The following is a 12,996-nucleotide window of genomic DNA, read 5'->3' on the forward strand; positions in this document are numbered from 1 at the left end:
GGTGAGCAGTGTCATGCAGTTCTATCATATTTTGAGATGATCTTTATTAAATATTATTATTATTATTATTATTATTATTATTATTATGTCTGCAGGTTATGCAACATCATTGATGAAGGCCCTTCAGGAAAGCTACACCCATTCACCTGCAGCTCTTCGAGAGGTTAGCGCTAATTTGTCCTCCGATGCACCCGCCCCCATCGCAAAATCCTTTGAACAGGTTCCTAAGGAGGAGGCCGTCAGCCTCTTCCTAGCCCGGCAGTCACGCTACAAGAGAACCTAAATGCACATTATTAAAAAAAAAAAATTCCACAGACAATTCCAATGATTTAGTTGTAAGTATTTTTTTTTTTTTTTTTTTTTTTGTAAGTATTTATTTAGTTATCTTCTTTCCTTCTGTCCCTGTCATCTCATTTGGTGGTGGTTTCCTGTATTCTGCATGTTTTGTTTTTTCTTTGTGTGCTGTCGCTTTGGTTTTACTTTGCACTAAAATCATTAAATTTTTTCGTCTTTGTAAGTGGCAATAATTGTCGCTGTACCCCATTCACGGGGTCCTGCATGCTGCATGTTTGCTCCTCTGTCTGTTATTTGCATGAAATTTGTTGTATGTAATTCAAAATAATTTACCAATCATTTTACCTGTGCCTTGCCAACGTCTGTGTGCGGTGTTGTCTGGGCTCACTGTGTGTCAGCTTGATGTGCTTTTGCATGTAACACTGCATATGCATTCATGAAAGAGTGTGTGTGTGTGTGACTGTGTGTGCGTGCGTGTGTGTAAGTGAATGTGAGTGAGTACGAGAACCATCAGTTGACCCTCAGGTAAAACCACACTTTTGAAGGCATCTGAGAAATAATTTTTTATCCTTGGATGATGCTAAGCAACTCATACATATTTTTATTTTCTCCCATCTTGATTACTGCAATGCTATGTACACTGGCCTTTCGAAGAGTTCTTTAGCGAAGCTACAATTGATACATAATGCTTCTGCCAGAGTACTAATGAAATTAAAGCGTTGCATTCCATGTATGAAAAGTGCTATACAAATTAATGTAGTAACCCTTATAAGCAATGCCAATAAACTGTTTTTACTTATTAAAATTCATGTGTTCTGTGTACTTTATAACATTTTAAGGGCAATTGGGCGATCACAACAGAATATTTATTTATTAATATTTATTTACAGAATTATTTTTATTCATTCTCATTCAAACGAGGCCATTGAAAGCCCTGATAGGTCTTGTCACCACTTTGGAAGTTTTGCCTTATGGTTGAAACCACACAAGAGGGTAGAGGCTTCCTTATACTCCTACCTAAAACTCCATAAGCCCAGCGTATAGCCTGCCTGTACGCAGTGTACCGGTATTGCCTAGGGATAAGTAGGAAAGATTTGTAAGTTTTAAACTCTGTAAGTAGGTTGGAAACGTCATTTGAAGCCTGTCTCTTATGCATGTTTGTGCATGCAACACATCTCTTATCACCTATAGCTGTTGTTCAAAGGACTCCCTGTAAAAAGATTGGTAAAGTAAACATAAACCATGAACATACTTGTGCGTGCTGGCTTGAAGGGGGCCATGATCCTGCCTGAAGTGTGAGTATGCTATCTGTAGCACAAACGGATTCAGGCAGCATGCCTCAAATCCAGGATGCTGCGTTAGGCACGTTACATCTGCTGGCCGCGGGCTGAGATCCTCGACCAGCGACCAAAACGCGCTCACCTCCCTACAACACAAGCTCTCCACCACAGTTTCCATGGGACGACACCGCCCACACACACACCTGCCAAACACAGCGACACAGACGCTTGCTACTCACTCCCTCTCCCGGTAAGCCTGACTGTGTCAATGACAATCAATTGCGAGGAAAACGAGTTGGCACTATCAACAATAATCACACTGAAGACATGACCAGCCTACTCGGCGTCGGCTAGGGTGAAACAACATTTTCACCGGAGAAAGAGGTAAAAGTTTAAAAATAAACACTCACAGGTGGGACTGTCAAGCTTGCTTTATATTTATATATCTTCTGACTAAGTTTAGGGTAACGTTACTTTTCTGAACCAACGACATAATCACTGTCACTGGATAAAAAGAAAACGTTGACTTTCACTCGATGCTATTCACTGACAGTAAAAAAAAAAATGTTATTGTATGCACTGCTGTTCATTGACCAATAGCTCCAGCAGTCTTTGCTGCGTTTCTAAATGGTAGCAACTCACCAGGACACTACACCAACTCTCCATTCATTCTCCTCTGACCATGCATTTATTTGTCTTTGACGGCCATCGGCTCTCGGTATTTCCTCATTCGCCCTCTCACGTCTAAACGGTTCGAAATTGTATGGCTGTGGGCCATCATAAATGTTAACTGTGGGTCTTGCCACCTCTTCCTCATCCCAGTTAGTAGTAGTCAGTGCCAGTCTGCTAGAACTAGTTCAAGTAACTTAGCTGAGAACGGCTACCTCGTGTGACGTCATCGCCGAGTTGCGTAAAAAATAACCGTTACTAACCAAAAACTACAATAACTAGACTTTAACACCATTTTGGAGACATTTCTAACTTTATATACATATCTTGACTGCTTTATCTACCCATTAATCGACAGTGGTGTTTAACCTGCACCACGGCCTTTAAAGTATTATTACTGGTATATAAATCATTCAATGGCCTAGGACGTCAATACATTGCAGATATGCTCACTGAATATAAACCCAACAGATCACCCAGATCATTAGGATCACATCGGCTAGAAATACCATGGGTTCACTCTAAGCATGGCGAGTCTGCTTTTAGCTACTATGCCAGCCGCAGCTGGAACCAGCTTCCAGAAGAGATCAGATGTGCTCCTACAGTAGTCACATTCAAATCCAGACTCAAAACACATCTGTTTAGCTGTGCATTTACTGAATGAGCACTGTGCCACTGTTCGTCCGACTGTTTGCACTGTATTTTATTTTATGTTTTAATTACTCTGATTTCATTTGATTATTTCTGTATTTTATCTTTCATTCTCAACTCTTTTAATTATTCTGATTTCTTTTGATTATTTTAATTTCTTCTATGTAAAGCACTTTGAATTACGATTTTGTATAAATGTGCTATATAAATAAACTTGCCTTGCCTTGCCTTGCCTTGCCTAGCGGCAGCAAATTTTATTTTGCAGCCAGTGTCATCTCGCAACTTTCCGTTGGCTTGCGGGCTGGAAAAACGTCTCAGGTTACGACTGTTCGGGAACGAGATAGGGAACGAGACGAGACTTTGGGAACGCTTCCAGCTTGAATGCGTCTGAAGCATCTATATCAACTAGTCCAATGGATGGAATGAATGTCACGGGCGGTTGACGTCATGACCAGGAAGAGATAAGAGCGCATCCGGTGAAACTGGCATTAGCTTCGAAAATTGCAGAAGCAAGTCGATCACAGGTATGCAGGAAGTATGGCAGGGCAACGCATCATCTCGTTCCCTATCTCAGGGAACTATGGTTACAGTCGTAACTTGAGAGGTTCCCTTTTGAGGGAACTCGCGATGTGTTGATGATGCTTTGGGAACGAGAATACCCAAATCGCCAAACTTTCAAATGCCTGAGTGTCAGCCTGTTGTCATCACTACACTGAGCACTAAGCACCTGAGACCTTGGTCCAGGTCCAGGTCCTAGAAATCTGACGAATGTGAGCGTCAGGACCAGCCTGCCGCATCACAAACGTCTGTTTAGTTAGCTTACATAGTAGCATAGCATGCAGCTATCCAATGAGTGTGTTAGCTGAGCTTTACTTGAGATTATACTGCCTTAACGTATTCACAGCAATTCGTAATGAAATTATAATTATGTCATTATTTTTATCGTAATATTCAGCGCAATATGTTACAAATTTTGTTATTAAAAGAACCATATAGTTATCGCGAGAACAGATCAGGCATACTACTGGCATACTAATGGGGTCCTAAGTTGGGACCCATCACTTCAGTGGGACCCAACACTTCACCACAACGGCACTGAAGTCCGTCGTTCTGACTACGTCACCTTCTTCGTTGCTCTGGTTGGTTGTAGCAGTGAGGTCCCTGCTGGCTGGGTGGAGTGGTACCTGCAGGTAGCCCTGATGTAAGTCAAGCTTTGTGAAGACTGTTGAGCCGTGAAAGTGTGCGGTGAGCTCCTCTAGGGTGGGCAAATAATATCTGTCTGGAATAACTGCCTTATTCACCAAGCGTAAGTCCACGCATATTCTTATTCCCCCAGATTTTTTCTTTGCTATGACTAGGTTTGAAATCCAGGGAGCAGCGTTGACTGGTTCAATAATTCCCATGTCCAGGAGTGTCCCAAGTTCGCGGGTGACCTCGTCTCTCATGGCAAAGGGGATCCTGCGCAGGGGCTGGATGACAGGTGACGCGTCCGGGTTCACCAGAGGCCTGTGTGTGAAGGCTGAAAGAGAGCCTAGGCCATCAAACAGAGCCGGCCACCTTTGCTGCCAAGTGGAGGTGATGTGGTGAATGTCGGAGCCAACATCATCCCGGAGCGTGAACCCCAGGCCTGTGAACAGGTCCAGGCCTAGAAGGTTGGCTCCCCTCCTCGCATTGTGAAAGGGAAAAGATGGTAGGTGCTTGGAGCCATAGTGGACCGGCACGTGGAGCACACCTAGTATGTCAATCCTGGAGCTGTCATAGCCACATAGAGCGGTGGCAGGATGATCTAATGGCAGGTGAGAGAAAAACTTAAAAATAAGTGCTTGAATTTAGGAGCGATGCAGCCGCACCAGTGTCCATTAATAAGGGTAAGGTTACTTCGGCTAACTGGATGGTACATGTTTTGAACGCCACCTGACCAGCAGTCACATTTCTGATCTCTGTATAGTTGTGCTGAGCTGGTGCAGGTCCAGTGTGTTGTGGGAGCGTGGCTGGGGCTGAACGGCACATCTTGGTAAAATGGTTTTGCTTCAGACAGTTTCTGCATTGTTGTCCTTTGGCAGGACAATGCTGTGCCTTATGGCGCTTTTCCACTGCATGGTACGGTACGGCTCGGCTCGGCACGGCTCACTTGTGGCGCTTTTCCACTGCATGGTATGGTACGGCTCGTTTAGGCTCGCTTTAAATGGTACCACCTCTGTTGAGGTTCCAAGCGTACCGTACCGATACTAAAATGTGACGTGGAAGCACTGTAGATCACTGATTGGTCAGACAGACAGAACATTTACATTTTACATTTAGCTGACGCTTTTATCCAAAGCGACTTACAATTGCTATATTTCAGAGGTCGCACGCCTCTGGAGCAACTAGGGGTTAAGTGTCTTGCTCAGGGACATATTTGTGTCTCACAGTGGATTCGAACCCGGGTCTCTCACACCAAAGGCATGTGTCTTATCCACTGCGCCATCAACACCCAGTATAGCCACTATAAGCGTCACTGAATTTGTGAGACATCAAACCCGCTAGATTTAAATAGCCAGTAACAGCCTCCAATGTTTTAAAACTACTTGCTTGACTTGCTTGAAGAAAAAAAAACTTCTAAAAAAGAAATGTCTGAATCGTGGTCAGTGGACGAGAAGCGCAGACGTTCCTCTTGTTAGTTGCCGAGGAACGGATAACTATAACGATCAGTCATAATCCCACCCACTTTGAAGCGGTACTAACTGCAGTGGAAAAGCAACCGAGCTAAAGCGAACCGACCCGAGCCGAGCCGAGTCGTACCACGCAGTGGAAAAGCAAAGCGAGCCGAACCGTGCGCGCACCTGCAAGCTGAGACGTGCATTCCATGGGTGTCTCGATCTGCAGCGCTATCTCCACAGCTCTGCTTAAAGTCAAATCGTCCGCTTCTAGTAACAGCTTTTCTCTTGCTTTCTCACACAATGACCTCAATGAACTGGTCCCGAATATGGGTGGGCGATATAGCCTCAAAATTCTATCACGATATTTCAAGAATATTTGCGATAATGATATTTATGACGATATAGACATTTAATTTTTTGTTATTGAAGCAAATTTTCTTATGTTTATCTCGCCTAAATGTTTGCTCAATCATTGCGTTTTTACAATGTGGTAATTTTGTTGTTAAGAGTTTACACAACACAAGGAAGCTTGATTTCAATCTTTGAATTAAATGTTAAATGTGTGTAGGTCTAACACCAGTATTCAGAAATACTACAGAAACATAATAAAGTAATCAAATGTAAAATAGCACATAGTCTTTTAGTTCTGTTTCCTGATTAAATTAAATACATAGGCTAATAATTCTCATTCATTACAATTAAAGCTATCTTTTGTTGTTTTGACGATAACATTAATGACAGACCCATAGCCTATGGCTGCTGTCACTTTTACAGCTAGTGCACGGATCCATTGCTGTTTTCATTATACTGTCTGTCACACTGTCACATGCGTTTTATATAGCCTATAACCGACTGTGTTTATGAGTATACTTACCAAGACCGGATGTTTTACACAATTTTGCGTTTTTTCCCCCATTAAAGCGAAAAAATAACTTTAGTTTCTCGCGAGCTGTAGGCTACTCTATGTATGCACGCAGTGCAACTCTCTCAGAGAGTGCGCGAGTAGCTTACTGGATACTTTAGAAACCGCTTGAATGTTTAAACTGATAAGAATTAAGAAGACTTGAAAATTATAAACTTTAGTTACGATGCACTGATGGCCCGATTGTGCAAGAGACCATTCAGTCATGTCCCGACTCCTAAACGCGCGCGAGAAAAGACGCGTGTCGGCAGCCCCGCTGAACACTCAAGCTGTTTGTGAAATTGCTAAATCGTCATCGGAGGCTGACAGGCTGCTCTCGCGCTCAGGCAAGTGTTGTTGTTGTGCGTGCTAGGGAACGTAAATGCGCCATACGTCATCGCGTCGCTATATCATTGATATCGCGATATGACACTTTTTTATCATTTAAAAATGTATACCGGTTTTAATCGTGGACGGTATGATATGGCACACCCCTAGTCCCGAAGTATTTGATCTTGCAAAGCCCCACAATCACATAAGTGCGCCATGTCTTTCATGTTTGTCACGTAGCTTCGAACAGACTCACTGGGTCGTTGCAGGCGCTTCCGAAGTTTATACCGACAGAGTAAAGTCCTTTGGTGGCCAGTGAAATGGGTCGTCAAGAGGGTAACTGCAGCATCATAGTTGTTGGGCGTCCCAAGATTGCGAAAAATGCGTTGCCCCTCAACTCCCAGACAATGGCGGAGGAGCACCATTTTCCTCTTGTCGGTAATGTCATCAAAGCCTAAAGCGTCCAGGTAGACTGTGAAACTCTCCAGCCAGTTTGCCCATGGAATTGGAGGATCTCCGGGGACGGCAAGAAAGTGTGCAGGTGGGGGTAAACCAAATTCAGCCATCCGCGTCGCCATTCTTATGCTTACAAAAGAGCCGAGACACACAGAAACCGTATTACATGTTTATTTACTGAACTTCTTTCTTTCTTCCTCCCACACCCACGCATGAGCACCATAAGCATCGCGCAGCTGATTCTATAACAACCAAAACAGCTAGTTTACTTCATTATAGTAGCCCCCTTGTTATTTTCCTAGCAGTGTGTAAATAAATTATTTTAGTTAATTATGTGAACACAACACACACACCCTTGTTATCCTGTTTAGATCGTTTGCCCCTGTATTTAAGCCCTGTGTTTTAGTCCAGTCTTTGTGAGTTCTTGTGTGTGTGTTTTTTTGTTTGTTTTGTTTTTGAAGCCGTAGAGTTGATTTTAGTTGTTTTGTGCCTGAGTCTTCGCCTAGTTTCCAGTTTATTTAATAAAGTGAGTGTGCTGCATTTGGATCCTGCTTCCTCCTTACTTCAACCACCTTCCTAACACTCACACTGGAAAGACTCTTTCAAAAGTCACTGCAGACCTCTGAACATGCATTTCTATACTTTACAGGGACTTTAATAAGATGTAGGACTATTTAAGAAGAGTGTAAGACTTGGACATGAACTTGTCAATAGTCTGACACTGAATGTAGCCTTTTCCGTCTTTCTTCACCTTATTTAATTAAAAAACTAGAACAAATACAACTTTGGTTATTTGAGCAATGACTGAACCTTACAGCATCTTAACTTTTTCAGAGAGAATAATTCAAACAGTTCGGTAACATTATTCAAAGCCTTTAGGATTGAAAATACAGAAGTCAACATTTGAAGTGGATCAAAAAAGTTCAAAGTTCTCCTAAGACAAGAACAGATATTGTTCAAAATATATGTAGAACTTTGATGAAAGATTTTGATCCACTTCACATGTTGACTACTGTAGAATCACACTTACATATTATAGAACCATTATGGAAAATGATCAAAACAATTCCAATTATTACAAATACTTCTCTTTCTAACTATTCCTGCATGTAACTGATCACGTATGTGATCACGAATGTAACTGCATAAAGGCATGATCATGAAGCCTATTTACTTACTCATCTAAATGAATTACCTTTTGGGTTACTCTCTGCATTATGTCCTCATCATATGATTTGATATACTAGATAAAATATGAATCTATAAATGTTAAAGATGGTGCTGCACTTATAATAAAAAAATGCTTTTCTCCTGTTTTCCCGTGTTCTAATGTCAGGGATCCAGGGAAGCTCAATTGTTGTTCATTTAATAATTGTTTTGAAGCATGTGCAGGCAATTTATACCTAAAGTTAAGTTAGGAGCCCTTTTGATTTGGCCCTGCTCCCTCCTGGGGCTCGTACCGTGACGGCAGTTAAACAAAATAAGGGTTACGGGATTAGTTTTGAGTTGACAAAACCAAACCAATCCAATCAGCCTTTATTGGTACCATGACAACGACCATCAACTTTCTCTGTCAACTCAGGCTTTAATCCTGAGTTCGTGGAGTGTGTACACATTAAAGTGTGACATCAGTAGCGAACAAACAGTCACAAGCCTTGAAATATGCGATTCACTTCTCACGAGTCAGTGCGATTAAATTTTCTCTTCTCCCAAAGATTTAAGGTGCTATATGTAGCTTTTCTTCTAAAATGAATCCTTTTTTTATTGCCTGTGTGTGACGGGGTTGTAATCACACATTACAATGATCCACTTGTCGGGTTTTGCCATTACCTCTGAAGGCCAGTATTCCTATTTCGATGTAAAGGCTCCGGGTCAGATTTACCGCGAAATCCATCGGATGTGACGTGGATGCGCGCTCTCGAGCCTCTCTCCTATCCAGTCTATTTGACGGCACTGCAGCTAAATACATGGGAGTCTGATAACACCAAAAAACGACCTGCCTCCAGCACAACACAGACTCCAACACAAACTCCACATAAATATAAAAAACAAAAAGAAGTTGTATCTGCTGAAGCTCGTCAGGCCAAACTTGAATCGCATCAACTTCGGATGAAAACACGGATCAACAAGACCTCCGCTTTGTTTTAGGTATAGGTATATATTTAGGTATAAAAAAAGACCCGGAGTTGGCTTTCATCCCTAATGTGATGCTTTCTCCGGTGTGTTGAAAGTCTCAGTGTGGCCGGTACCATGAGTGCTCGCTCTTGAGTTCGAGCATGCGCACAAGCGGTCTTGTAAAAATTGGTTGCAATCTGAAACATCACCGCTAGAGGTCGCTAAAAACTACACAAGACATTGAAGAATATGAATTATATACTGTAAATGCATTTACAAAGCAAGAAAATATCTTGCTATATCAGTGCAAGTGAAAGTTATCAAGTAGATAATATATATACAGAGATTTAAACATTTAAGCTCACATGTAGTCATTTTAAAACTCTATGTATTAATTATAAAGCATATGTATATTACATATCTGTATATACACATTTAAACTAAATGCTTAATAATTGTTAAAATAAAATTGCTCATGTGTAATGTGTAACGGTGAGGCATTCAGATCCATTTTCAGCACTTTATTTAAACACACCAGAAGACAAAGATGAGCAGACATAAATCACAGGCAGACAATAAATTAGTGGGACAATCCTGACCTCGTAGTCGTTAACAGGCAGAGGTCGAGGCAGGCAGCAAACGTAGTACACAGAGTCCAGGGAACGGGCAAAGATCAGGGAGCCAGGGAAATCACAGATACTTAAAACACTCAGGAATGCTTGGAAATGTCTGCGTAGCAAAACAAGACTTCTCAATGAGAATAGAGAGGGGGCAGATAAAGGAGGCTGAGTGTGCACAGGTGACAGTGATGAGGATGAGGCAGGGCTGGAAGGTGATCAGAAGGTGAAGAGGGTGATGGGAAATGCAGTCATAGTATTCAGGGGAGATTGATCTAGTGACGCCAGAAGGAGGTGTCATAGTGCGCTCCGTGACATAATGGATTAAGCATGTAATAATTACAAAAATAATATAAAATAATCCATTGCTAAAAGCCAGATGATATAGTCTTTAAATCTGTAGAACTGCGGAAGTGACTTTATTGCGTCTGGCGTGTGTTACTTGCTCACAGCTGACTGGTCCAACTTTAGGTTGCCGTCTCTCTCAGAACATGTCACAGTGTCTGGTTGTGTTTCCCTGGGGTTCACTAGAGGTCCTCGTTTTCACGGTGTCATTCACTATAGACTACATTTCCCAGCATTCTGTTCTGCCACTCATCTGTTCATTGCACACAGCTGTTTCCCATCACCTTGTTAGTTCTGTGTGTATATATAGGCTACCCTGTCTGTTTAGTGTTTGTCACGGAGTCGTTGTTCTATGTCCTCACACTTCTGTGCCCTGCCTTTGCCTGTGACTTGTTGGTGTTTTATGTTTTGGACTGCCTTTTGGATTTTGAACCTTGCTTGGACTGGATTGTGAGTACGGATTACCCCTTTAATAAACATACTGCTTTTGGATCTGTCTTTCCCCATGTGTGTTCATGACAGAACATAACCTGCTCTAAAACAGGTTAGCTGTGGAGTGTAAGTTACTATTGTGATGAACACCGCTAAAAGCCAAGACACTTTCATGGAGCCTAAAACCCAGGGTCGCCACAAACTAAACTGAAACACCCGATACTCACCTTAACCAGCTTGGCACCTGACATTTACATTTATTGTTTATTTTGATTAAATAAAGAACAATGTAAGTTCATTATCTGGTAGTGTGTTGTGTAGTGGTGCTGGACACAAGATCCTCTGCTCTCTCTCCAAATTGTTACCACTGACCCGATTTCCCATAATCTAAAGAGAGCTAGTACGTGACACTATTCAGAAATATTCTAGCCGGTTTTTCTTTTTTCAATCCTCTAATTGAAATGGTTAAAGCTAAACACGATTTCTTGGGAATATTGTTTCAACTGGAAGTTAATTTAAGTTTATTTATTTTCCTTTCTAAATCAAACCACTGTGTTACTAAAAACGTTCTATCCTGTTTGATTGTTACACCAATCAGTTTGCTATTTTCGACAATGAAAGGGAGGTTATTAATGTATTCATCTTGTTCATGAACCAGATCATCTTTCTATTACTGGTAGCCTGTTACAGAAATAATTACTTGAGCTGCAACATAAATGCATTAATTTTTTTTTAAACAAGAGAACTGAAAGGAAACTGAAAATATTTTGTTTATCCTTTTAATGCTTTTGAATAAACATGAATCTGATTGTCTTTATTACTATATTAAAAGATGTAGTATATAACAATGTAAATTATTAAATTAATTTTCTTTTTTAATTCTAGACAAAGACTAGTATGACATCAATGCCACATTCATTAAAATGGCATTAGACAAAATGCATGTAAAATGTTGTGATACTAAACAAAGTGTGTCAGGACACTCATCAGAGGAACAAGTATCAGCATCAGAGAAACACACAGACAAGAAGCCTCAGATACCTTCACTTGTTCTGGGACCCACTTATCTGTGAACAGGGAATATAATGCAATTCAGTGAAATATAATGTATTGATGACAGAAATCATCAGAAACCTTTATTACAAATGATTCAAATGAATGAAACGTTCACCTGTGTTCCCTTCAGACAACACCAGAGGACCCATGGATATGGAAGCACTGTCATGGAAGTCGAGAGACCTGACCTCTCTCCGCAGTCGTACAGAGTCACAGTGCTAAAGATTGAAAATTGATGACCATAATGTGATGAGATTTTTACAGTCTACAACAGTATCTTACTGCATAAACACAGACTGCTTCACTCTAGATGGAGATATAATGCCAAAAACAGATTTTGGCATTAAGAAGTGCCAGTGTCTTCTGAAGGAAAAGAACAATCTGACACACAATTAGTGAACACTAAACTCACCGTTGAGCAGCGATTGCTTGACAGAAGGCAAAGGTGAACAGCACAGTGCACGTAAAGCTTAGTGGAGTTTGCAGTGAAGATAAACATCCTGAAGGAGAAACGGCTGGATGTCGAGACGCCGTTCTGCAGCAGCTTCACTGTGTCGTCATTTGGATTGGGACACCTGACAATATCAATAATCACAAATTACTTTATTTGAATCATTCAATACAAAAGGGATCTCCTGTAAATCATCACACATTTGCATTCCATGCTCAATTTTATATTTTCCTTTAGTTCTGAAAAACTGAAAGACATGTTAGGTAATCCTATAGTGATATGATTATTATTTATTCAGTAGAAATATTACAATGAGTAAAGGCTAAACTTAAAAGATTTTTTTTTGTAAAAAAAAAAAACCACTGCTTTACTCGGAGAGGATGAGATCCCAGCGGAGGCTGTAATCAGGATCATTCACAGGTGTAGCCCAACACGTGTCCATCACCAGGGCAAACTGGCGGCTGTCGACCCCCTCAACACGAACTTCCACATGCATCTCCTGGTCGAGCTCTGCATCCACTCTACCAGTGAAGGGCCGGGTAAACTCATCATCCTCATATGGAATCATCCTGACCCGATATCTGCCTTCACCAGCGGGAAGAGTCTTGCGCACAATACTGTCGAAATAATGGATAGATCTGTGTTTAAACTACTTTGTTTATGGGTAAAATTCTGTTTAAAATATAGTTTAGAGAATATAACCATATATTTACTTTTTAAATACATTTATTTTTCTGCTTAAAGGATTCGTTCACCTAAA

At 41.2% G+C, this 12,996-nt stretch overlaps 1 protein-coding gene across 1 annotated transcript in view; it reads right to left on the minus strand.

Moving 5' to 3' along the window:
- Nucleotides 1–11,494: 11,494 nt before the first annotated feature.
- Nucleotides 11,495–12,996, minus strand: part of LOC143718247 (uncharacterized) — a 33,894-nt gene continuing 32,392 nt past the window's right edge. The window contains exons 19-22 of the mRNA XM_077209254.1: nucleotides 12,608–12,853; nucleotides 12,198–12,360; nucleotides 11,901–12,003; nucleotides 11,495–11,796 (exon numbers count right to left, since the gene is read on the minus strand). Of these exons, the coding sequence (XP_077065369.1) occupies nucleotides 11,690–11,796; nucleotides 11,901–12,003; nucleotides 12,198–12,360; nucleotides 12,608–12,853 (619 nt within the window). The 3' untranslated portion in view covers nucleotides 11,495–11,689. The remainder of the gene's footprint in view (nucleotides 11,797–11,900; nucleotides 12,004–12,197; nucleotides 12,361–12,607; nucleotides 12,854–12,996) is intronic.

The sequence above is a fragment of the Siphateles boraxobius genome, unplaced genomic scaffold (genome assembly GCF_051911475.1).
Source record: "Siphateles boraxobius isolate OS27281-9 unplaced genomic scaffold, OSU_SipBor_1 60, whole genome shotgun sequence".
Lineage (NCBI taxonomy): Eukaryota > Metazoa > Chordata > Actinopteri > Cypriniformes > Leuciscidae > Siphateles > Siphateles boraxobius.